At 45.6% G+C, this 24,316-nt stretch overlaps 1 protein-coding gene across 1 annotated transcript; it reads left to right on the top strand.

Moving 5' to 3' along the window:
* Nucleotides 1-5,144: 5,144 nt before the first annotated feature.
* LOC129382577 (uncharacterized) lies at nucleotides 5,145-23,788 on the top strand. Its single transcript, XM_055066725.1, has 3 exons — nucleotides 5,145-5,414; nucleotides 12,064-12,218; nucleotides 23,680-23,788. The coding sequence occupies exons 1-3, from the start codon at nucleotides 5,283-5,285 to the stop codon at nucleotides 23,786-23,788; spliced, it is 396 nt and encodes a 131-aa protein (XP_054922700.1). The 5' UTR covers nucleotides 5,145-5,282.
* The last annotated feature ends 528 nt before the right edge of the window (nucleotides 23,789-24,316 follow it).

Raw genomic sequence — 24,316 nt, 5'->3', positions numbered from 1 at the left:
TGTTCCCTAACGTGTGTAATACAATTTCCTTCAAATGTGACACGTATGTTACTTATAGGCTTGTTTATAGGTCGGAATATCATATAGGTTGTTTTTTTGGCATTTAGGCGTAGCTTATTTTGCCTTAACCATTCTGAAAGATGCCCTAAATAGTTATTTACACTGACTTCAAGTGATAATAAATTGTCTGATGAAAAGAAAACGTTTGTATCATCAGCGTACATAATAAGTTCAGGGGAATCAGGAATTTCTACAATATCATTTATATAAGCAAGGAACAATAGTTGCCCCAATATGGACCCTTGGGGGACTCCTTGGTTTAATTTTATCTTTTTAGACATTGTGTTATTAATTTGCACGAATTGATAGCGATCTTCAAGGTAACTTTTGAAGAGTTGAAGTGCGACTCCACGCACTCCATACCTCGATAATTTCTGAATTAACAGTTGGAATTGTATGGAGTCAAATGCTTTTTGAAGATCAAGAAAGAGCCCAAGTGTGTATTTTTTTCTTTTCCATATGGTCGATTATCTTATCCTTGATATATAATAGAGCTTGCTCCGTTGACTTATTTTTTTGAAACCCATATTGACTCTTTGTTATTATTTGATGTTTATCAAAAAAGGATGCAAGTCTACTGTAAATTACTCCTTCAAATATTTTTGATATTGTTGGAAGCACAGATATTGGTCGATAATTTGCCAAACTATTGATATCACCACCTTTATGTACTGCAGTGACTTTTGCCACCTTTAACTGTTTCGGAAATACACCGGCAGTGAGGGTGAGGTTGATAATATAGGCCATTACATCACATATCAATGGTGATATCAATTTTAACTCAGCAGAACCTATTTCATCAATACCTGATGCAACATTATTTTTAAGCTTTCTGATTAAGTTTTCTACTTCGACCGGATCTGTGGGAACCAAAAAAATAGAATAAGGTACAGTAGACCTATCAGCAGTTGGGGCACTTTCCGTATTTCCATCGGTTGCAACATAGGGGCCCGCGTTTATGAAGTGTTCGTTCGTGACATTGGCCAAACTTTCGCCGTTGAGTGTTTCGCCATTAATTGTTAGGTCCTGTGTCCTATGACAGCCTTTATTCCTGTTCGTAAGCCCATTTACGACTTCCCATAATTTCCTCTGATTGTTGTAAATTTTTTCAAATAACTTTTCATAGTAGTTCGTTTTAGACTTCCTTATGTCTGAAGTTAAAACATTTCTATATGCCTTATATTTAGTGAACGCATTGGTCTCTCTCGAGTGGATGAAATCGTGGTACAACTTATTCTTTATTTTAATGCGCCTGTAAAGATCAGAATTTATCCAAGGCTTTCTGCATTTTTTATTTACATCACGTGAAAACTCACGAAGTGGAAATGCTGCATCATAACTAGCACGCAACAGCTTTAGGAAGGCGTTATAAGCTTCATCAGGGTTATTTTGCCTATAAACAGTGCTCCAATCTAGGTTCTTAACTAAGTGAAAAAAATTTTCCCGAGTTTTGCCGTTTTTAGTTCGATGTAGAAATGTCTGGGTTTTTGGTATGCAAAGGCGAGAAGTAGATAATACCAGAAAGAAGATGGGCATATGATCACTGATGTCATACGAAAAAACCCCGGTTTTTATATTCTGTGAACTTAAATTTGAAGCACATATATCAAGCAGCGTAGCGCTTACTGATGTAATTCTAGTAGGTAATGTTATAAAATTTGTACTTCCATATGTAAGCAAAAGCGTTTCAAATTCTTTCGCATAGGGATCATTGGAGCAGAGATCAATATTTATAACGCCCATAATTATGCAAGGAGTATTCCAGAGAACAGTTGATGATAACACAACGTCAAGGAACTGAATAAATTTCTTTTTGTGGCCACGGGGTGGCCTATATACACCAACTACTAAATGTGGCCCAATACACACAGTCATGCATTTAATATCATCATTCATGACAGAATATTTATCAAGCAGTTCACAAGAAAGCGCAGCCTTAAAATAAATAGCAAGACCTCCACCTTTTTGTTGTTCACGACAAAGGATTTCATTTCGATAACCTGGAAGGAACGGTGCATCTTCTTTACAAGTGATCCATGTTTCTGAGAAAACCAGCACATCAAACCCAATTGATAGAGACTGTAGAAAAACAGCAATATCATCGACTTTTCTTCTTATACTTCTACAATTTATATGTAACGTCGAAAACAAGTTCTTGCTAGAGTGGAATTCGCTATTACATTCTGCAACATCATAATGCTTTCGGTTATTAAAAAGATCAGACATAATAAACCATTTTCAATTTCGTATTTCACATTGCATGTTCAATTCCCTATTTTAGTCAGGCTTGCCTCATCCGCAATGTGTATCACTCATGAACCTTCATCTTTGCGTGCTAGCACTTTGCCACCAGATGTGCAGACAAATTTCCAGCCAGTTTCTTTCTTTTTCTGTATTGCCGCTGCAAGCAAAGCCTTGCTCCTCTGAGTCAAATGCTCATTTACAAAAATGGGCATTTTCTTCTTATCCCCAACCACAGAGCTATCCAGCCTTTTCTTTCTACACTTCGCCAGAATATCGTCACGTTTTGTTCTTTTGACAAAACGAACGACTATCTTCTGCACACCTGGTTTAGGAGTGTGAATCCAGTGGCATGTGTCGATGTCAGCCGGATCAATCGTCGTGCCGACAGCTTCCCCTATCTTTGTTACAACTGCCACTGGATCATTTCCCACCGGGGCACCTTTTATTTCAAGATTGTTTAGGCGCTGATACTGCTCCAGCTCATCGCATTTTTGTGCCAGTTTCTTGTTTTCTGCTTTTAGTTCCATGTTTTGCCTGATAAGTTCTTGCATTTCAGCTCTCATATTCTTAATATCAATGGCTGCATCTTTCACCTCACTGCAAGTATCAGAGCAAAATGTTATGCTGTCTTTAATTTCCCTCATCTGGTTTCTGAAATCACGTTTGAAGTTTTCAAACGCTTTTGACAGCTCTGCAAGATCTTTTGTGTCAGTTGTGTCCTTCTCTGCATCTTTTCCGGCATTCTTTGCGGAGTCTTTCCCCATTAGCAAAGCAAATACACTTCACGCAAAACAAATACACTTCACGCAAAACAAATACACTTCACGCTGTGGTCGGCAGCAGTGCACAAGAACAGAAGCAAATTTAAAAGCAAGTAATACCAATTCTCACCTGCAAAGGCAGAAGGTGTGTTACGATTTGCACTGTTTGTGCACCGCCGCCGAACTGCGCGACCCACTCGGTGAAGCCGTCCTTTTATGCGTCTTTCACGACCAGCTGGCGTTGCGGCCACGTGAAGATCCAAGCGCAGGCGCAGGACCACGGTGACCAAGCTTGCAGTGGAGCGTCCGTCCACGAGGTTGATAAGGGCGGTTTTCCGTGAGTCGAGCTACGGACAGCGAGCTGCAAAGGCAGAAGGTGTGTTACGGTTTGCACTGTTTGTGCACCGCCGCCGAACTGATTATCAGTTATCAGTTATTATCAGTTATATATTATATATTATATATATATATATATATATATATATATATTATATATATATATATATTTTATATATATATTATATTATATATTATATATTATTAGTTATATATAGTTATCAGTTATTATCAGTTATAGTTATTATCAGATTATCAGTTATCAGGGATGATTATCACATTACAAAGAACGGCTCATTATATGTTAGCCAGCCATCTATTTCGCTACAAAATAGCGAAGTTGCCTTGTTGGATCTTGGGTAAAGCACTGAGTTGCCTCGTGGCATAATAATTTGTTTGTTACATTTGTTCATTAGTCGCGACATGTGTGTCACCGTAGAAACATGCGCCTTCGGTGATATGAAGGCTGTTTTTGATAGCGTGTCTGCGTATGTCAGGAGTGTTGGTCATGTGATGCGTGTCAGATTTTGGTTATTTTCTTCCAACAAACACCAGCTGTTGGTCAGCGCGGTATTATGTGTCCTTATATTCCTCTTGTCCGCGTCTGTCGCGCTGTAGCTACCATGCATGTGGCTTCACCAACTCGCCCGATTTTCCATCTTATACTGAATACAGCGTTCGACTTCACTTTGCACTCACGTTGAATAAACACGAACACGTGTTTCAGCATTGCTTATGCATTTACGAAAGGCTTCGTTGCATGTATATTCCTACAGGGCACGCTGTATCTGCTGCATTTACTTTTTTCGTTCAGAGATCTCTGTACCCGCAGGGGTCTCACAGCATGTGCCTAGCGGTAGGGTGGGTGCCCGTTGTACACGGGGATCACGTTAGTGGCTTAATGGCTTCTACTTATTGTCTGTTTTGGTCGTCACTGTGGACGGCCGTTTCAGGCTGAGAGTTCGTTCATCGCCGCACCCCAACTAGTTCTCTAAAATGCACGTCTTGTCACGCGAGACATAAACGGCGTCTGGAGGACTAGGGCTGCGATCGTGCGGTAGCGCTGGGTCGCGTTCCTCCCCCTCCTGACGTGACGGTTCGAAGCCGCGTTTATCGCGAAAATTGGCCACGCATCTATTGTCGAGAAGTGCTGAAACGTACTCTTCTTTCATATATATTGCACATTTAATGCCATATTATTGCAATCCTATTGGTGGTCACTTTCGTTGTTCCAATTACACTCAGCGGCTGCCGCTTCTGCAATAACCTAGTTTGGTTCAGAAATGAAATCGTGAGATCTTTTTTTTTTTTTTTGCTTTCGAACATATGCCAAATCACAAGAACACGCATTTTCGGCAAAGTCGACAAAGCTGTAGCGAATGCTCATGATTTATTTTGTGGCAGATGTGAAAAGAGAGCGTTGTCTGCGCCACGCTGTACGCATACGCCGATGAGGCCAACTACCTTCGCGCAACTCCAGGCGTTTGCCATAACACGTGTGTGCTCGAAACAGGTGCCACCACAAAGAAAAGAGAGAAGCGATGATCGAAACTGCTATAATGAAAGGCAGTGAACACAAATATCTGCATAAATAACAACTCCCGCCCTCCTTTGCCATCTGCTAATGCACAAGGGTTGAGTTGAATGAACCCTCTTTTCAAACAGCTGGATTCGCAGCTCCTGGCAACCTCCGAGTGTAAGCTTCCTGCTTATGTACTCATTATACTCGTTGTCGCTCGACCTGCACGTTTTACTATTCTGAAAAATCAGGCTCGCTTACTTTGGAGCTACCGCACTATAGGGGCACCTGCCTGGAATCTGCGCACTCTATCCTATGAGGAGTTGCAGAAATAGCCGCGACACAAAAAGAAGGCTACTTCAATGGCGTTGCTTCAGGTTCTTGCAACTTTGTGCTGCACGCTGTGCTACGCAAGTTCGGCCAATCCCAAGGAATTCACGGACGTCTTGTTAAGTAGGAGGCCCGATCTGGCCGTCTACCAGAACTTCACCAAGGTGAGGCAGTACACTGAGCACTAAGGAAAGTGAAAAAAAATATAAAGAACCAGCCTTGTTTGCTATCCAAGAACCCGGCTAGCATGCCCTGAGAGGTGGTTGTTGGTGGCACTATGTTGCACTGTGTGTTATGGGCGGCGCTCCCCTTACCACCGTACCTTCACCGTGAGCGGCAGCCAACCGATACTTCGAGCGCCACTTCCTCGAGGATCAGTTCGGAACCCCGTGGAACTGTTGCGACCAGAGGTGCAGCGTCTCAAAACGCCAGTTTTGAATCTAGGGAAGAAGGCGAGAACGCACCCCTTACCCCCGGTACCACTGCTGCCGTCGTCAGATGGTGGCACCGTACCGCCATGTTGCTTTTAACCTGTATTAAAGTGCACAATCTTCGGAATCGTTCTTCGAAAACACTTAGGCACTCACGAGAAATCGCGGTTAGTTTCCAAATAAAGCTAAACGCTTTAGCAAACTGTACTTGCTACTACATATATGTATTATTACAGAACTTAACGCCGGGTTTGCTGTCTAAATCGATTAGTCATATAATAGTTACTTTAAACCTACGGGAAGCAACACGGGAAGTGCGGAGTAGACGGGGATGATGCTAGAAGTATTGGTACGGATGAAAATTACCATGAGGTAACAACATCACGTGTTATCGTTGTTCCCCGAGACAGATAAAAGCGTCACGTGTCATCGCCTATCGTCGAGAGGTGTCTGCCACGGTCCCTCTTATTTTGCAAGCATCGGTTTCGTATAGTGTATAACTAGAGCTGACTCAACTGCACAAAAGCTCCACCGCTCGAACAGTGCGGCAGATTTCTCCGAGCACATTAGAGGCAGCTTGAATCGCCCACAGGCCTCAACTTATATCGTTTGCTGGTCCGAATACATAGGGTATAACACATATCTGATCTATATGTCCTAAGCATATACGGCACCGGCATAATCTCAAAGTATGACAGTTATTACACGCCCTCGGTAATTCAAATTTTTTAAGCTTCTACATTGAAGCGTCATGCACGCAATATTTTCTATTTTTTTACCGACTGAAAAGTTTTTATTTTTCACATTGTAGCGTGATAAATGTGCGGCTCGCATGGTATGCGCATCGTATGCGCATTTCATTTATAGCCGCTGTCATCATCAGGCCTCTAACGAGAGGAAGCGCCATCATTCTCGCCTCGTCAGAATCGGCCCGATCGCACAATGTGGGTGCCGTGGAAACAATATTCAGCTGCCTTTAGAGAAACGCTTGCCCTAGCTTCCTAAAAACATCCTAGCTGCTGAAAAGTTATCCTAGGTGTCGACGTGAAATCCCTGAGAAGGTCAAGAATTACGCACAACTGGGACAAAATGACAATGCGGATCAAAAGCCAGTTTATTTCGGCACGGCCTCGACGTTTGTGGGGCACGAGAAAAGCTCCGGGCAAGCCTGCATGCGCCAGAACGAGTGACAACGAGAAGACACCGGTCGCCGTGATGCTGTCCTTCACGGCAGACGACCGCGAGCTTCGGGCCCACATTCTATTTAAACGGAAGGCTATGACCAATGGTGACGAGGTGGACGATGACCAGTGTGCGAATCATCATCATCATCAAATAAAATTATTTTGGTACTGGTGCCGTCACCTTTCCTGTCCTGCGCCTTTCGCTGGCCTTGTAGTTCGCTTTATCTTGAAGACGAGGTCTTCTTTGGAAACCACATCGATTAGGGGCTCGTGGGATCTGGGTATTCCGGCACCTTCTTACCGTCAAATCAGACTATTTGAAGCCTTCTAGCGCACACAGGACAAAGAAAAAGCGTCAAAGTGAATCTTGGAAGGAACAAGACGCACCAAGTTGGCGTAGAGCGATATACGGAGCAGTAAGAATGCGTAATTAGCGCTAGGACGCTGAAAGTAAACCCGGTTACGCTCGCTTAAACTGCGTTCGCCTAAAACGGGGACCGTAAGTGTTGATTTTATTTATTTATTCAAGTTATCCCTAAAGGACCTCTAGTTGAAGGCCCATGTAATATAGGGGGGACAAATGCAAATAACATGAACAGAACTGTAAATATGAAATCGATGGTTCGACGATAATTTCTACGGTCGGGAGGAGGCATAATGAAAAGGAAAACAGAGAGACGCTGACCAGAAATCAAACGGTTTCATTCTTGGTCGGCGTTTCTCCGTTTTCCTTTTCATCAAACCGTAAATTGAAACGATACTTTAAATGTTACCAGTACAGACATAAAAAAGTAAAATGAATGAAAAAAAAAGAAAGCGCAATAGAGTAGGTACAAATTAATAGAACGATCGTTATATATATATATATATATATATATATATATATATATATATATATTAAAGCTGTATATAGCTAATATAAAACGACATTACTCAACTAAAACTATGGCACAATCCTGGCGATAGCGCAGTCTAAAATTTCGGCCGATAAATAATGGTATACACTAATGCGTCCGAGCTGACCTTGTCTTTCTTCGATATCAGCCGCTGTTGACTCACCATTTCATATTCTGCTCACTGGTATTATACGCAAACTAAAGCTTTTTTTTTTACTGTTATCCGGTGTCCCCAAATTTTGCCTCGTATTATTTAGGGTCTGTAGTATACGCGAGTTTTGACGGTATATGATGGAGGACTGTTGCAGGTCGTGGTAGCGTTTAGGGCCCCGCAGGAGAGTTTGCGTCAGCAGGCGTTTGGTGTGTGTGTTGCGACGCCACGGACCCGAACACATGGGGATTGGACCCTCCTGCGTGTAGGCATACGCGGCTTAGTCGTGTCCGCGGGAAAGGGGATCCTTGTGGTTGAGCCGATGCTGAGTGTCAGGACCTTTAACGCCCCTCGTCGGAGGCAACAAAATGCTTTGGCCTCAGCTTCATGTAGATGGCACTACCGGACTGACCCACCTGGGGGAAATCGGTAGTTGCCTTTTCCTATTCTCCTCTCCAATCTTCGACTTCCTCTCTTACTTTCCGTCTGTCCTAGCTGTCTTCTCTTAGCTTCCTTTTAATTCCAATTTTTGCACGCAGCAAGGGTTAACCTGTTGTGAGAAGCCAAGCTTGATTGTGTCATATTTGTTTATGATGGTAACGTACAGCTGGTGCTTGCAGGACCAGTTCTTTTGCCACCTACGAGAAAAAATTTCCAAGGTAGCATGTTATACATTTTGAAAAGACAGAAAAGAGCGTGTGAGTCATCTCGCCTTTCCATATTGCGAAATGCATAGCTGAATCTACAGGCTCATGTTACAAAGCTACCAAGCTAGCTAGTGATAGCCTTTTCTTGGAACTGCAGGACAAAAACAGTGCGAAAAGCTACAGAACCTTGTTTCTGTTGGGAACATTCCACTTACTGTGACCCCATACCGAACAATAAATAATATCCGCGGCGTTATTCCCGATGAAGATCTGATGGCGTCGACTGAGGCCGAACTTTTCGAAGGCTGGAAGGAGCAAAATGTCATCAATGTGAAACGAATTAGGAGGGGGCTCGACGGAAAAGAAATCGAGACAAAGCATCTTGTTGTCACCTTCGGCTCAAGTGTGCGGTGCGAGAAAATCATGCCTGGGTATGTCAAGCTCCTGGTCAGACCGCATTTCCCGAACCCACTTCGATGTTTTCAGTGCCAGCGATTCTGCCCCATTTCACAGAACTACCTTGTGCAAAATGCAGGGCTCGCCAACACTCCTCTGAAAACTGAAAATTCTCTCCGCTCTGTGAACTGTGATGGGGAGCATGCCGCATACTCGCGGTCCGGCCCATCATGGAAGAAAGAAAAAGAAGTTGTAACTATGAAAGTGAAAAAGAATATTTCATTTAAAGAGACATGAAGGCGGTTGTAATACCTGTCGGAAGAGCAGCTTTGCCGACGTGGCGCGTCAGCCGCCTCTGCCACAAGGGCCCCAGTGGCTGTGCGGTCCACACACAGTGAGCCGGCAGTGACGTCATTCACCCCCCAGGCGGCTGCAGCCAGCGCTGCTCCGCTGTGCCGGAAGACGGGGCCGTCGACTTCCGGGTTGGTGGCTCCCATGATCTCGCCCCTTGAGAAGAGGCCCTCTCGTCAACCAAGGCGCTCACAGGAGCGGTTGTCCAGCGCCCCGCAAGAGGCGATGGACACGACTCCCACTCAAACGGCGCCACCGGCGCCCAAGGAGCGTCGAGAATCTCTCGACTGCTTCAAAAAAGAGAAACCCTGCATCGCAAAGCCCGAGAAGGTTAAGTAACGCTTCATATATTAGACACACACAGCACGATCCTCTTCTGCAATATTGACACAAAAATATATCAGGGGTATGTCAGGGGACTTCTACGTAGTCCAGATGATGTTAAAAAACTTCTTCATAAATTCTTCTTCATATTCGACGGAGTCGTCATCATCATCGTTATCAGCCTGGTTAAGCCCACTGCAGGGCAAAGGCCTCTCCCATACTTCTCCAACTACCCCGGTCACGTACTAATTGTGGCCATGTCGCGCCTGCAAAATTCTTAATCTCATCCGCCCACCTAACTTTCTGCCGCCCCCTGCTACGCTTCCCTTCCCTTGGAATCCAGTCCGTAACCCTTAATGACCATCGGTTATCTTCCCTCCTCATTACATGTCCTGCCCATGCCCATTTCGTTTTCTTGATTTCAACTATGATGTCATTTACTTGCGTTTGTTCCCTCACCCAATCTGCTCTTTTCTTATCCCTTAACGTTACACATATCATTCTTCTTTCCATAGCTCGTTGCGTCGTGCTCAGTTTAAGCAGAACCCTTTTCGTAAGCCTCCAGGTTTCTGCCCCATACGTGAGTACTGGTAAGACACAGCTGTTATATACTTTTCTCTTGAGGGATAGTGGCAACCTGCTGTTCATGATTTGAGAATGCCTGCCATGACTGTTCCATGAATGAATATTCCATGAATGCCATGAATCACTATTCGACGGAGTCGAATAGTTATTATTCGTAACACGAATATTTTTTAATAGGTTTCGAATATACTAAAACGTCAACTGTGCGGGCATAGTACAGTAGACTTACGTTAATTCGATTTTTCGGTTAATTCCATCCCGACCGAAAGTTCCGGCTGGCGTCCCGGCCGCAAACCAGCGTTACTTCGATCTGGAAATTGGCCTTCGCCGGATAAGTGGAACTCGACTAGTTAGCTTCGCCACATGATAGTTGTGCTATACGGTGAAGCACACCAAGCATGGAAAGGGGCCACTGTTACGGGACATAGTACACTTTCCTTAATTATACAGGCGTGCACGCGCAGTCCCCAGTCGCAGTGCGAGCACCTAAACTCCTAATAAGCTCACTGGCAGCCATTCAGAGCTGTTTGTAACGTTGCGGTGGCGATTAGAGCCTTCGTTTCGCCCGCCATGCGTGCCTCGTACATGAGACGGTGAACAGAGCCAAGTACGCGTTCCTTCATTATACGCACGCGGGGTGCACCAAGGAGTGGATAAAATCCATCTGTGTTTTGGAATACGCAGAGAATAAGAATGCGGTAAGATGAAAAACCGAGGGGACGTTTAAAGCCAACAAAAAAAGCGGGGGTCTTTCTAAAACTCTGAGCGCCTTGCCAATAAACTTAATAGGCGTCTCGGCGCTCCTACTGTGACCGTAGACGGTGCATGTGCGTGTGAAAAATTAAGGAACATGTGCTATGTCCCGTATCAGTGGCACCTTTTCCCCGCTTAGTATGCTTCAGCGCGTAACCTTGGATTATTGTGGCGAAGCTAACTATAAAGGCAAATATTGGCAATTGAACAGCGTGTTTAGGCGTTGTTTTGCCATTTGTTGAATTCGACCAGCTGGACAATTGGACCAGTTTCGTCGGTCCTGTCAGGATCGAGTTAGCGGAAGTCGACTCTGCTAGCATAGGAGATGGGAGCTATCGTAGTCGAGCAGGCCGTGTCACTCATTACTGAAAGAAAAGAACAGCGCTACCAACACAGGAATAACAACGAGAATGGAGACACACACGACGCTGCGTGTGTCCCCATTCGCGTTCTTTGTCCTGCGTCAGTAGTGCTGTTTATTAAGTAATATACAAAACCACAAACGCACCCAATCTGCTGTTCTTCTACTTCACCCAGGAAGTCAGATTTGACCGGTTTAAGGCGATCATTCTCTCTCTCGGAATAATACTGCGCGGGCAAACAAGCTGCTTCTTTGTTCCTAACGTCCAATCTGTGCGTCTTAACAAACAGTGCTTCATAACGTGCAATGCAAGGACAGAAAGTATGCAAGCACAGTATGTGAGTATCGTTTTATATCTGTCGCAAGGATGTCTGCCCATCTTTCGAAAACTATACGAAAGCTATTCGATATCCGATTCGATTCCCATCTGGCACTATTCGATTCGTATTAAATTCGGTCTCAAAATTACTATTCGCACACATCTACTCGCGAGCCTGTCGCGTGCTTGTTGCGAGCGCATACAGTCAGTATGCACCGTGCACACCTCATACAGTACAATGGGCCTGGGCGCATCACGGAGGTTCACAACAGATATGAGTGATGAGGGGCTTTATGTATGGAAACAACAGCTCGTTCTTCTAGATACAGATCCCTCCGTTGGGAATCTGCCCTGAATCGCTAACAGTTGCAGCGCTTATTCTAAACTCCTAAACTCCACCTCTTTCTTCTCGCAGTGCCTGTTCCGTGGCTCGACGTGGCACGCGCTCTACCGGAACACGGAGGACGATGGCTTCGGCCCTGATGACCGCTGCCTCAGGGACACCCAGACGAGCGAGTTAGCCGCCGGAAGCACCCGCGTTCGTTTCCGCTACGGCACTGGTCAAGAATGGTACGTGTCTGTGGTTGCTGCAGGATTGTGGCTATAGTGCAACAGCTTTACAACTTGTCTGTCTGTCTGTCTGTCTGTCTGTCTGTCTGTCTGTCTGTCTGTCTGTCTGTCTGTCTGTCTGTCTGTCTGTCTGTCTGTCTGTCTGTCTGTCTGTCTGTCTGTCTGTCTGTCTGTCTGTCTGTCTGTCTGTTCGCTTGCTCGCTCGTACGCTCGTTCGTTCGTTCGTTCGTTCGTTCGTTCGTTCGTTCGTTCGTTCGTTCGTTCGTTCGTTCGTTCGTTCGTTCGTTCATTCGTTCGTTCGTTCGTTCGTTCGTTCGTTCGTTCGTTCGTTCGTTCGTTCGTTCGTTCGTTCGTTCGTTCGTTCGTTCGTTCATTCGTTCGTTCGTTCGTTTATTTGCTCTGTGTAGGGGAGTTTTCGCGCCATTTGTGCGGGCGGCTACATGGAGGGACCGTGCATGGCTGTGAGAAGTGACGCACGGCTCGACAACAAGACCGCGGCGGACAGTTATAGCCGTCGAGAGTTGGAGAAGTCGTGGTTTACGGAGAGCACGAAAGCACGTTGATTTTGAGACGGGGCTTCCGCCTTCGGTTCGCGAAAGCAGTGCCGTAGCTTTGAAGTCAACCCCTTGCCGCTTGACCGAACCCCTGCCGAGACATCCCGCGAACGAACCACATGCCCCAACGCGCGTGGCAGTGTTTTCTTTAGGGCACTGTGTCTTGCGAGGTTGTGAGACAAGAGAACCATTGCACCTCAAAGGATTTATGGCAACGGCCTCGAGGCATTGCAACTCCCGATCTAGTGTCATCCCGGAGCCGCGTTGTGTTCACACTGCGCGCACCGCAGCGTGATTGGACGAACGATGGGGCGAGGGTGTTGTCGCGGATGTGATTTGTGCACACGCAAGGACTTTCGAGGAGATTCGGTGAACATTCGGCTAAGAAAAAAAAATCAAAATTATCATTGTAACGCTTGTGTCGCGGTCGTTTGATGTCTCTATAAAAAGGTTCCATTTTATCGTTTGCCTATTCTATCTCAATACACAGTTAACCCCTTGCAATCAGCTTCACAGCCTTGCCTACTGTAATGTGACTTCGTGACATACACTACACCTTCACGTTGCCCTCACTGTCATCGTGGCGAATATCAACTGTGCCCAAAGGAAACTTAGACCTAAATTATGCTTGGAATGGTCTCACGGGTACTATGCAATTGAGTATTTAGTAGGTGAACTGACGCTTCGCCGAGCCGAGGCGCAGCTACTCCGCAATGCCACGACCAAGCGCCAATGTGTGGGCAAATGTGAAGGCAGTAATTGGTGTACTTGTCCAGAGCCTGGTGACTGGGAGATTATGGTATGTCAATAGAGAGTATTAGCCTCTCTGGTATTCCGGTGAACGCAGGGGACTGGGCGTTTTGCCGGATGGGCGCAGGCGTTAACGTGAGTGCAGCGACCTGGTGGCATCGAGTACAAGCACACAAACAGAGTGCTAACAGTGCAGTAACCAAATGTATTCTACTTCGGTGGTAGTGAAAATTATCGCAACGGCGTAATCACGTCACGATTCGCCGCCACTCTTCGTGGGCTCAGTTTCGGTATCAGAGCGACAAAAGCTGCATTTTTGTCGACGAATATCTCAACCACTGACAGAGTCTAAGAAGTCGCGTAAATTGCTTTTTGTCTCCTACGGCGTCCTCCTCCAATACTACCTGTGCACAGTAAGCGGTAAAACCAGTAAGTAAAAAGTTAATTAACCACCGTTAGTTTTTTAGCGAACGGACTGCGACGGCTTCTTGACAGTCTAGTGTCCGCCGTGCTGCAAGAACGAATAGTGAAGGAAGCATCATCACATCTGTTAAATCCTATCGAAAAAAATTGGTTTACACTAAAATAGATTGCATGGTGTAGTATATTGTTGGAAATGAAGTTTGGTAAACCAAGGCACAGGCGTAGAACCTCCCGTTCCGGAAGAACAAGAGTACGCAATTTATGTTGGCGCACCCAAATATAGGATACCTATATATTCTTGGGCACCTGGGGCCATATAACGTAAAGCTATTCCAATATGTTTCTATTCCAATCTCCTGACGTCAAATTTGCGTAACCACCAACGCAAGCACCGGGCGGTCACCTGCAGAGTTGTCTGAACAGACCAATCAAACGCTCTCCTCGTTCATAGGAGGTCACTTTTGTTTGCTTGAAAAACGAATAACATTTCCTACACTGAGCGGCTTGTCGTATCTAATTGGCTGACAAGAGGCGAGGAGAACGCTCAAGTGGAGAGGGATTCGATAGGGCCGAGCCACTGCACTGAAAGTCGATAACCGGATGAAGAGGGTGGTGCCGGCGTCTACGATTGGTCGGCTTTCCCTTACTTAGCTTGCGGTGGCTGGTCGAAAATCGCGGCGTCATGCAACGGAAGCTCAAGAATGACGCTAAAACGGACCCTCAGCAAAGAAGAGTTGGCAGAATGAGGGGGTAAACGTGCCGGAAGCGCTCGAAAACGTTACACGGCCACGCAAGGAGGTTTATTATACGTAAATACACCCATGCTCTCCGGCAGGTGCGAGTAGCCAGCGTCTGAGCGATCGGCGGCAGCCATCTTTAATTCCTTTCGGAACGGGGCAGCCTGCGGCTATTCCGAAGAAAATTCAGTTTTGTTCGGCAAATTAATGCATCTTTATCGCGTACACGTCACTTTGACGCGGTGAGTTCTTGCGGTTTTGTGACGTCGCGTGACAGGCAGGTGAAGTGGGTGCAGCCCGAAAACTTTTTACCAATAGCCGAGGGCTAATGGCGAAAAGGGGTCGAATGAGAAATAACTGTTTTTCTTCTTTCTGTCAAATCATGCATAATCAGTGTGTACACATCCTATCAGAGGGGGAGACATCGCGGTTTTCGTGACGTCGCGTGACAGACAGGTGAAGTGGGGGTGGTCTAAAAAAGTTTTTCACCAATCGTGGAGCTCTGATAGCAGAATTGGAATAGAAAAGTTTGGAATAGTTTTAAGTTATAGCGCCCCTGCACACTTTATAAATCATCACAACATGGTTTCTCCATATCCCCGATCCATTATCTATCTATCTATCTATCTATCTATCTATCTATCTATCTATCTATCTATCTATCTATCTATCTATCTATCTATCTATCTATCTATCTATCTATCTATCTATCTATCTATCTATCTATCTATCTATCTATCTATCTATCTATCTATCTATCTATCTATCTATCTATCTATCTATCTATCTATCTATCTATCTATCTATCTATCTATCTATGTTTGTATCTAACCATTTTCCTGCCTGCATGGTCGAATAGGTAGCCAATGGGGCTGTTGTGTGAGGTAACAGGGTTGGAAACCAGCCATCTGAGCAACTTGGGTCACTATGTGGCAATGTGTGCATACGTGCCGTTCTTCAATGAACCTCTTTCTCGTCCACAAGGGTCACTGCAAGATGCGGGACCGGGTAGGTATCACTGTTCAAGGGAACTCTTTGACACCGACTTGGAGCACTGGGTATGTGGCACTTGGTCTGTGCTGCTCTTCAATGAACGTTGTGGGAGGCGGCTCGAAGAGGGAGCTGCTGTGGCCATGGTTTATTTAGACCGACCAGTCGTGGTGCCGCGGGATCTCGGGAGCGGCCGATACCGCGCCCACTCAGGTCGAGTGCGCTAGCGTGTTCTATTCTACCACTAAATGCCCGTGAGCCATCTTGTTTTCCAGCGGCTCTGGAGGCGATAGTCGCGCCGCCACAGGACCCCATCCTGGTGCGAACTGCGGTTGAAACATGTGCAGAAGGCACGCCTATAAAAAGAAGAGAGAGTGGAAGCCTATATAGATGAGTAGCAATTCGTAGCGTCCGTTAAGAAGTTCAGGAGGGGGAGTCCAGGTAATGTGTACAGATGGTGTCGTCGTTGCCAGTGTCGAGTTTACGCAGTCCTGGAGAGATGTACCAGGCAGCACCAGCAGTGTAGGTTGTGAGCGAGACGCAGCCACAGTGATGCCGTATTGCGGAATCACGATCATCCGCAGGTTCTCGTAGATGCCCTGTTCTGGCCTGGTAGAAGTCGGAGCTCGGAAAGAAGACCGTCTGGAAGCTCGCGACTTGCGTGGAGATAGCACAAGTGGTTGGCCGCTCACACCGTTGGCGTAGAAGTGATTCTCGAGCTGAAGAAACCACATGGCAGATCTGGCTCCAGCAAAATTTTGGTAGGCCATGGAACAAAGAAACAGATATCGATGACTTTATCAATGGTTTTCATATTTTGTTTGATGCTGTAATGCTCAGTGAAACTTGGTGCAGAGATGGTCGTGACGTGCCTAAGTTTAGACATTATCAATCGTTTCGTGTGAACCGAACGAACCGCTGTCGCGGCGGTGTTTTGCTGTTGTTGAAAGAACATGTAAGTTGTGAATTGCTTCCCGACTTTTGTGTTTGTTGCGAAGATTTTGAAATGGTAACAGTTCGTGCGAATGAGTACATCTTTTCTGTTTGCTACAGGCCTCCAAATGGAAATTTTCTTCAGTTCCTTTCTTTTTATGAACAGTTGCTGTCTTTTACTGCAGAAAATAGCAATTACTTGGTGTCCGCTGGTGATTTTGATATCGACATGCTGACCACTTCTGTACCACAAAAGACTATGTTAAATATTTTAGCTTCAAATGGTTATGAAAATTTAATCCGTACGTCAACAAGGATTACATCCGAAAGTGAAACATTGTTGGACTTGCTCATTACAAATGCTGACATTTAAAATGCTACTGCCGGGGTGATGTCACACGATCTTAGTGATCACCTTCCTGTATTTCTTTTTCTAAGAAAACACAACTTAAAAAAAACAGGAAGCATGAGTATATCCTATGTCAAAGTATGTCAACGCCAACAAGGATTACGTGGATGCATGGATACAAGGATTACATGGATGCAACAAGGATGCATGGCCTACCATGCATGCATGGTAGGCCATGCATGAGGCCATGAGTAGCTTTATAAAGTCTTATCTTGATAATCGCTATCAATATGTTGAAATAAACAATAGCCGCTCAAATTTGAAGCATATCACCAGAGGCGTTCCTCAGGGTAGTATTCTTGGCCCGTTCCGGGTTATCATATATATAAATGACTTAGTAAATATCTATAAAGATGCGAAGTACGTAATGTACGCAGACGACGCCAGTATATTTTTTTCGTCACCTGACTCTAGTAGCCTTGAGAATAAAGCTAACACTGCTCTGAAAATTCTTCATGTATGGTCACAACAAAGCTGTCTACAAATCAATATAAACAAAACCAAAGCAATAATCTTTAGGCCCAAATCTAAGCAGATAATCAGTTCCATCAACCTTGTTTATGACGATGTAAACCTATAAATTGTAGATAGTCTTAAAATACTTGGCGTTATTTTCACACAAAATATGCTTTGGGACATGCACATAGAATCGATATTGGGCAAATTATCTCGTGTAGTTGGCATGATGGTGCGGCTGAGACCTCTTTTACCTTACCGAATCAAGGTTCTTATTTATAACACCCTATTCTTTTCTACACTTCATTATTGTCTGCTCGTGTGTGGTACCACATCACATACGAATCTAGAAAAGATACATATAATTCAGAAAACATTTTTGCGAGTACTATTTAACCTGCCTTACAATGCCCACACATCAGACTCATTTCCGATAGCAAATATAATACCCGCCGTGTTTAACCTTTATAATTACAAGTTAAGTCAAGCTTTCAAACGGGAGATAAAAGAGAACTTAAAGTTTCTTCATGAGTTATCTAATCTCACCAGAAACACACATTCTTACATCACAAGGTGTACGGAACAGTGGAAGGTGGTCACTCCGCGTGCCAATTACTCTACACAAAAGATATCATACACACTACCAACACTTTTAAATTTGTTTCTGAAATCGGGTCTTGATATTTATATAACTGGTGTACGAGCTTTACGTGAACATTTTGTCACTCAATCTTTCTTAAATAATTGAAGAGCGTTTTTCAGGTAATTTGTGTTTTTGCGTTTATTTTTTGTGCATGCTTCACATGTAGTCAATGGCTATGTATATATATGTCTCCTGTTCAATCGCTGTTTGCCTTGTAAAGGAGGCTGCGGGCTCTAGTCAAGTCGCTTGACTCTAAAGCGACTTTTACCCGCAGTCTCCTCCATCACTGATGGAAATAAAGAAGTTATTATTATTATTATTATCCGCGGAAGGTGCGAGCAGAGAACATCGGAAGGCTCACCTGCTGCTGCTTGCGGTTAAATCTTGAATGCTGACAGCGTCAGGGTTGGGATGGTCGCTGAAGCTATTGCCAAGGTAGTGCGCTTGACGTCGCCGTGCCTGCTAGTAAAACTTTCACCTAGTAGAGCCGGTGGAAGAGCCTCTGTATTGGTTACGCGTGACGTGCCCCCGTAGGGAAAGCGGATAGCTTGCGGGAACGACCAAGGAAGGAGAGCGGTGGGCCATAGAGTTCGTAGAGTAGCTGAAAGGGCTTGCGTTTGGCCCAGTGAATTCCTTGGAAAGAGTAGTCGCGCAGCTGCTTTTGAAATGGGCCCGGATGAGATGAGCCAGGAGATGGGCTCACGGACCCAGTAGAGGTTTGATGCAGGGGCCAGCACGTGCTGACGATCACTATGGGTGGACGCAGGCGATATGGGACGACAAGACAGAATGACGCGACGTTTCAAATAGCGAGAGCTGTTGTGACTGAGCGCTCGAGGTGGCGTAGTGAGCAAAACGGACTGCCTCCAATCCCTGGTAGACGTCGGGGCCTGGCAGCCGAAGCCTGGAACGCAGCCAGAGCCGGGTACCTTATTGAGACGGAAGTGTCTGTCCAGCTGCATGAACCAGATGTCCGGCATGTCGATGTAGAGTTCACGAACGCCTTACAACCGCGGGACGATTGCTTGACCGCGTGATGCCGCCTCACTCTATCCTTCGTATAGTCAGTGCGTTGACGCTGGCATTGCTGGGCTCGGTCGTCCAGGTCACCAGTTTGTGGGAGGCGGCGCGAAGAGGTAGCCGCCGTGGCCATGGCTCATTTAGACAGGCCAGCCATGGTGCCGTGGTATGTCGGCAGCGGAGGATACCGCGGCCGCTTAGGTCGAGCGCGCTTGCGCGTTCTATTCTCGTGCTACATGGCCGCGAGACGTCTTCAGCGGCTCTGGATGCGATAGTCGCGCCGCTACAACTTCTTTAACGCCAACTTGGGTAACGTGTGCCACTGGGAATTCGCCGCTCTACAATGACGAAAAAGATTCCTTAAATTTCTCCGATGCTTAGCGGCATCGAGCCCACGTCGCAAGTACTCCTCAAGGACAGCACCTCAATGCATTAGCAGGCTGCGCCATGAACGCACCGAGTATGTACCACTCTTCAATAAACATCTGGCCACTGTGAGTCACTGAGTATGTGGCACTGAGGGTGCGGCAGCGAGGGAAGGCACCGGAAGTTCACGCTTCTCGTCTCGGAGGCTAAGCGACAACTCGACATGAGGTTCTCGGCAGCGCTGCTAAATGGCGTAATGTGTCCAGAAAACAGCGCGAGAGAAGAGCTTGGTTGCCGCGTGACGAGTTTCTCAGCGTTCATATGGGCACCAGCGCGCCATGCATTTTGAAGGCCACGCGCAGGCTTCGCGGCGGCGGCGCTAGATGGCGCCAAGTGTTCTTAGGGAAGTGCGAAAGATGAGTCCCGCTGTAGTGCACGCCTCATATATAACTCGATTCAACGGTGGCAATATGTTGTGTCACTATACTGATTAAATGCTAACGCATTACCGTCAACAGTCATCGTGAGATAGATTTTGGCGCAATTTTTTAAAGCGAAACTTTATTTGCCTCTTCCCTCGATTTTTCCACTGCTGCTGCTGTCGTTGGCTTGCACGCCGCATCGAGAGATTGTTTGAGAGCGCGTATAGCGTACATGGTAGGGCCGCGGGAGAAGTGTCTGTGAGCCCTTTCCAGCGAGAACTTCTTGGGTGTCGCCACAGTGCCCTCCGGAACTCCCTGGCCATCGACACAATGCCTTTCGAAGGCTGCAACTAGGCGTTAGACCCCCACAAAAGCACTGCAGAAGCTGGAGCTCTTACTTTAGTACTCACGTTCAACAACGTAGAGGGGAGATAGCATGGCAGAAAGAGGAGACAGAGTGTGTAAAGCCCTCGTGAAATAGGTGCATAATAGCCACTTTTCACTCGTGGCAGCTTGCATACATGGGATGATCGTACGAGAAGGGAAAGGCGGCGTCAGAAAGCATGCATTGTTTCGTGTCTCTTGAACGAAAGAAACGCTACTAGTAGACATAACAACAGTTGCGGGCAAACTGCAGAAACTTTTATTCGAGGTATGATATGACGCGTACGTTCCTGTTATTTCTGAAAAATAAACGCCATGCAAGGTTGTACAGGCGGACAAATGACGCATGACGTGCATACGCGAAGCGGCTGTCCAGCAAATCAGCGCTTCAGCCACGATGCGATGCGCCCGTGTGAGGGAATGAGAGTGTTAACTTTCTCGCAGGCTACGAACATTGGCGCACAACAACGCCTCAATCAAACACGTCTCTCTGTGTGTTCTGTGCACTACTCAGAAAGACACAATAGGTGTATGTAAGGTAACATTTAACATCACATACAAAGAAAAATGGAGCACGCAAGGTAACATGTAAGATCATATCAGGGGAGGTATTCTGTAAGAGTCCATCTAGTGGACATGTCCATGTCGTCTGCTGTTGAAGTTCTGATTAGCTGGATTGGGCAGGGCATCTGCAGCCGCGAGGTGCCACAGCCAATCAGCACTACAGCAGCAGACGAAGTGGACATGTCCGCTAGGTGGACTCTTGCGGAAGACGTTCCCAGGACTGTCGCGTGCCGTCAACATCACCGCCAATTATCGTAAATGAACGTAAACAGTTCAGATAGCGTCGCTTACGTGGATTCCTTCAATGCGTGGGATCTGCACAATAGTTTAGTTATGTAGTCCATGCACGCGCACCAGCCGAGGAGGTTATCATAAGTTATGCCCACATATTTGGCCGCGTTACACTTAACGTATTTTCACAAGGTGGTAACGACGTCTTACCCTCCTCAAACCACTAGCCAGCTCAGGAGCACACTTGCTTTTCAATCCTGTTCTCATTGAAGACTGGGATATTATTACCACGAAAAACCAACGTTCTGTTTGGATACCCCGGTTAGGTGCCGAAAAGATCATCTCCTTTGTAAACGGAGAAACCGACCACCTCCTCGTGATCCTTGTCGTGAAAGCCGTTTTTATTGGCCAATACGCTGAAATTAAGATCCAATGTCACGCAGTGCGTTGGCTTGCTGATGCAACGCCTTCTGTTCTTGTGTTGATTGGCCGTAACTAAAAAGCGCTTCATGGCTGCCTTTCGTCGTCTGTTACGACGCAACGACCTAGACCTAATTGGCGGGAATTTTCACAGACTCTGAAGCAATAATGCTCATGATCCATTTTCACGTAGTTCCGTCATGCCTCAGACTTTATTTATATTGGGGATTAGTATTTTCTGTAATGGCTGCTGAGGCTAATTAATGCTGAAAAGGATTAAAATCAACGTAGCCAATTGAGTACTATGTGACCGAAGAGGTTATACTTACTGAATAATTTAGAGGATCTGTATATCCTGGCACCCAACCATTGACAAATATTCATTCTGGGGGACAATACCAGAATGTTAAGTCAATCAACCACGAATATGTTCACATGGCAAAGGCCATATGCCCACTTGCGCCTACCCAGCGACCCAAGTTGTCTGTCCGTGCACACACACAGAGTCACGCATATCCAGTGGCCCAAGTTGTATGATCGGCAAGGCAGCCGCAGCCGGCACTGGCAAAATGAGCCAACGAAAGCTTCGCTTTAATACGCGCGCGCTTCTCGAGCTCCAGCTCACACTCGCAGACCTATTATGAGCGAGAAAACGCGCCAGTCAGTTCCAACTTATTACGATGCACCAACACCATTTTTTTTTTCGATAGAGAGAGCGAACACAATGGCGGTCGAAAACCAAGTGCAAATAACGCGGTGCTTTTCATCGTGTACGACAGTATGCGTCGTTGGGATTGGTACGATGCTCCTGTTGTCCGCAAATGCGCCCCGATGTTACTAAAGCGTAGTGTATACATCTATTTCCAGATGCTGTTGGCCGTCTTGGCCTTAACTGGGTGGGTACAGCAACTTTGCACATGGCAGTGAAAAATAAAGCAAGAGTGAAATGCTGAAAGAAAATATGTAAGATTCGACAACATTTCCGATAATGTACCATTTGTCAAACTATGGCAATAATAATTTGTGTGACATATGCAATGCAAAATGCTGCAGCACTCATTCTTGAATTATGCTTAATTGTTGCAGCATGCATATTTCAGAAAAGGAATAAAACACATTCTTTGAAAGTTTCAGCATCACTGGAATGTAAAACAAACAATGATCAAGAAATGCGCGTGGAATTGCAAACATGTAATAATTGCTCCATCGGACGTTTCTAATTTGCCTAGAAACGAGGTTTGGGTGTGGTTTTAAAACTGAAGGAGACTTTCGACAGCAAAGAAATTGATTTATGCCTACTTAGTTTTCGGCGTTGTGCTAATGTTGGAAACTCACGCAATCGTAGCATTTCAGAAACAGAGTGAATTCTAGAATACCATGATACGATTAGCCTTGTGGCTTCCCTTTGTATTTTCTCAGTTCGGTTAATACATCTTGACTGGAACGGGTGCCTTATGATATAGGCGTGTTCCAGAAATGGTCTAACGTAAGTTAAGTAGGCGCTTAGCTTAATGAGTTGGGATGCTAGTTTTAGTTTGCGGCGAAGGAAACAACTTTTTTTCCGAAGCTATGGGGTTTCCAGCTTAAATCAACGAAGGTGGAGTTACGGGCTTGTTAGTCGGTCATCATACAATCGTGTCTGGACAGCGCAGCAAAACACGCTCAGAGGAAAAACGAACGCACGAAAACAAGCACTTGTCTTCGTCCGTTCCTTTCTTCTTGTGTCCGTGTTTTGCTCCGCTATCCGGAGACCATTCAAACTCACGTCATACGAAATGGTCACACCTAGGTATTTCACCGTGTCATCTCGAGTTAGAACTGTTGAATTCTTCTCCTAATCAGAGTCAACAACATTCTTTGTGCTGTTCGTAAGACTGAGCATGACATCTTTAGCATCGTTAATTTTCATTTTTCCATGTTGCGGCCCATTCGTCTACGGCTTAAAAGGGCTTGGCTAAGGGACACTTGATCAGTTTGTGTATTGATTCTGATGATTATTGATTGCGAAGGCATAAGTGGCACTACATGTTCTCCTAATAGTAAACGGATGATATGAAATGGCACTCGAAACTTGTAGAATGCACGTCGTTTTCATATTGTAGAGTGTCCGTGCGCAACATGGGGCTGATGTCTCACTAAAGAAGCATGAACGTTTGCAGGAACGGAACGACGTGGTTCATGGAGCCCGGAGGCCAGATCAGCCCTAACACCCTCAAGAGCCTTCTCGATGGAGGCGAGTATTGCTGTGAAACAAGCAGGGAAACATAAACCATCAATATGCATAGTTTTCCAGCTTCCTAATTATTTGGTTATATATGGGCAGCCCAACTATAACTGATACCCATATGGAGAAGTTAAAAGCACAACCATGTTCATGGCGCCTCTGCTGCTTGCTAATTATGTAGTTGATAGCTTATAGGAAATGCGGCAGGCCGTGCTATAGGTACATGTCCTACAATGACAAAGGGCTGCAAGGATTGCGCATGAGTAGGCAATTTGCATTAACCATCAAAATTTAATATTAAGTGCAGGCTTTATGAACGCTGCTTGTGGCAGAGAATGCATAAATGCTCCTTTGAAGCTTGATTATGTGAAGAAGGAGGCATTACCTGTGCGACAAATCGTATTGTGATATTACTTAAGAATGATAAAAAAAAAGGCTTAACAAGTTTTACTCATTTCTGTTTTGCGCACGCTGCAGTTGCACAATTTCATCGCGCTTGTGTTCCCGTCATGTTCGGTCATTTAGAAGCCTGCGACTATCATCAATTCCGAGCGTGTTCATCGAAAAGTTGT

The sequence above is a fragment of the Dermacentor andersoni genome, chromosome 6 (assembly GCF_023375885.2).
Source record: "Dermacentor andersoni chromosome 6, qqDerAnde1_hic_scaffold, whole genome shotgun sequence".
Classification (NCBI taxonomy): Eukaryota; Metazoa; Arthropoda; class Arachnida; order Ixodida; family Ixodidae; genus Dermacentor; species Dermacentor andersoni.
This window is presented reverse-complemented; position numbering and strand designations above follow the sequence as displayed.

Coding starts and splice junctions, on each gene's coding strand:
- LOC129382577 (XM_055066725.1), top strand. CDS start 5,283: ATGGCGTTGCTTCAGGTTCTTGCAACTTTGTGCTGCACGCTGTGCTAC. Junction 5,415..12,063: donor TCTACCAGAACTTCACCAAG/GTGAGGCAGTAC, acceptor TTCTTCTCGCAG/TGCCTGTTCCGTGGCTCGAC. Junction 12,219..23,679: donor TACGGCACTGGTCAAGAATG/GTACGTGTCTGT, acceptor GAACGTTTGCAG/GAACGGAACGACGTGGTTCA.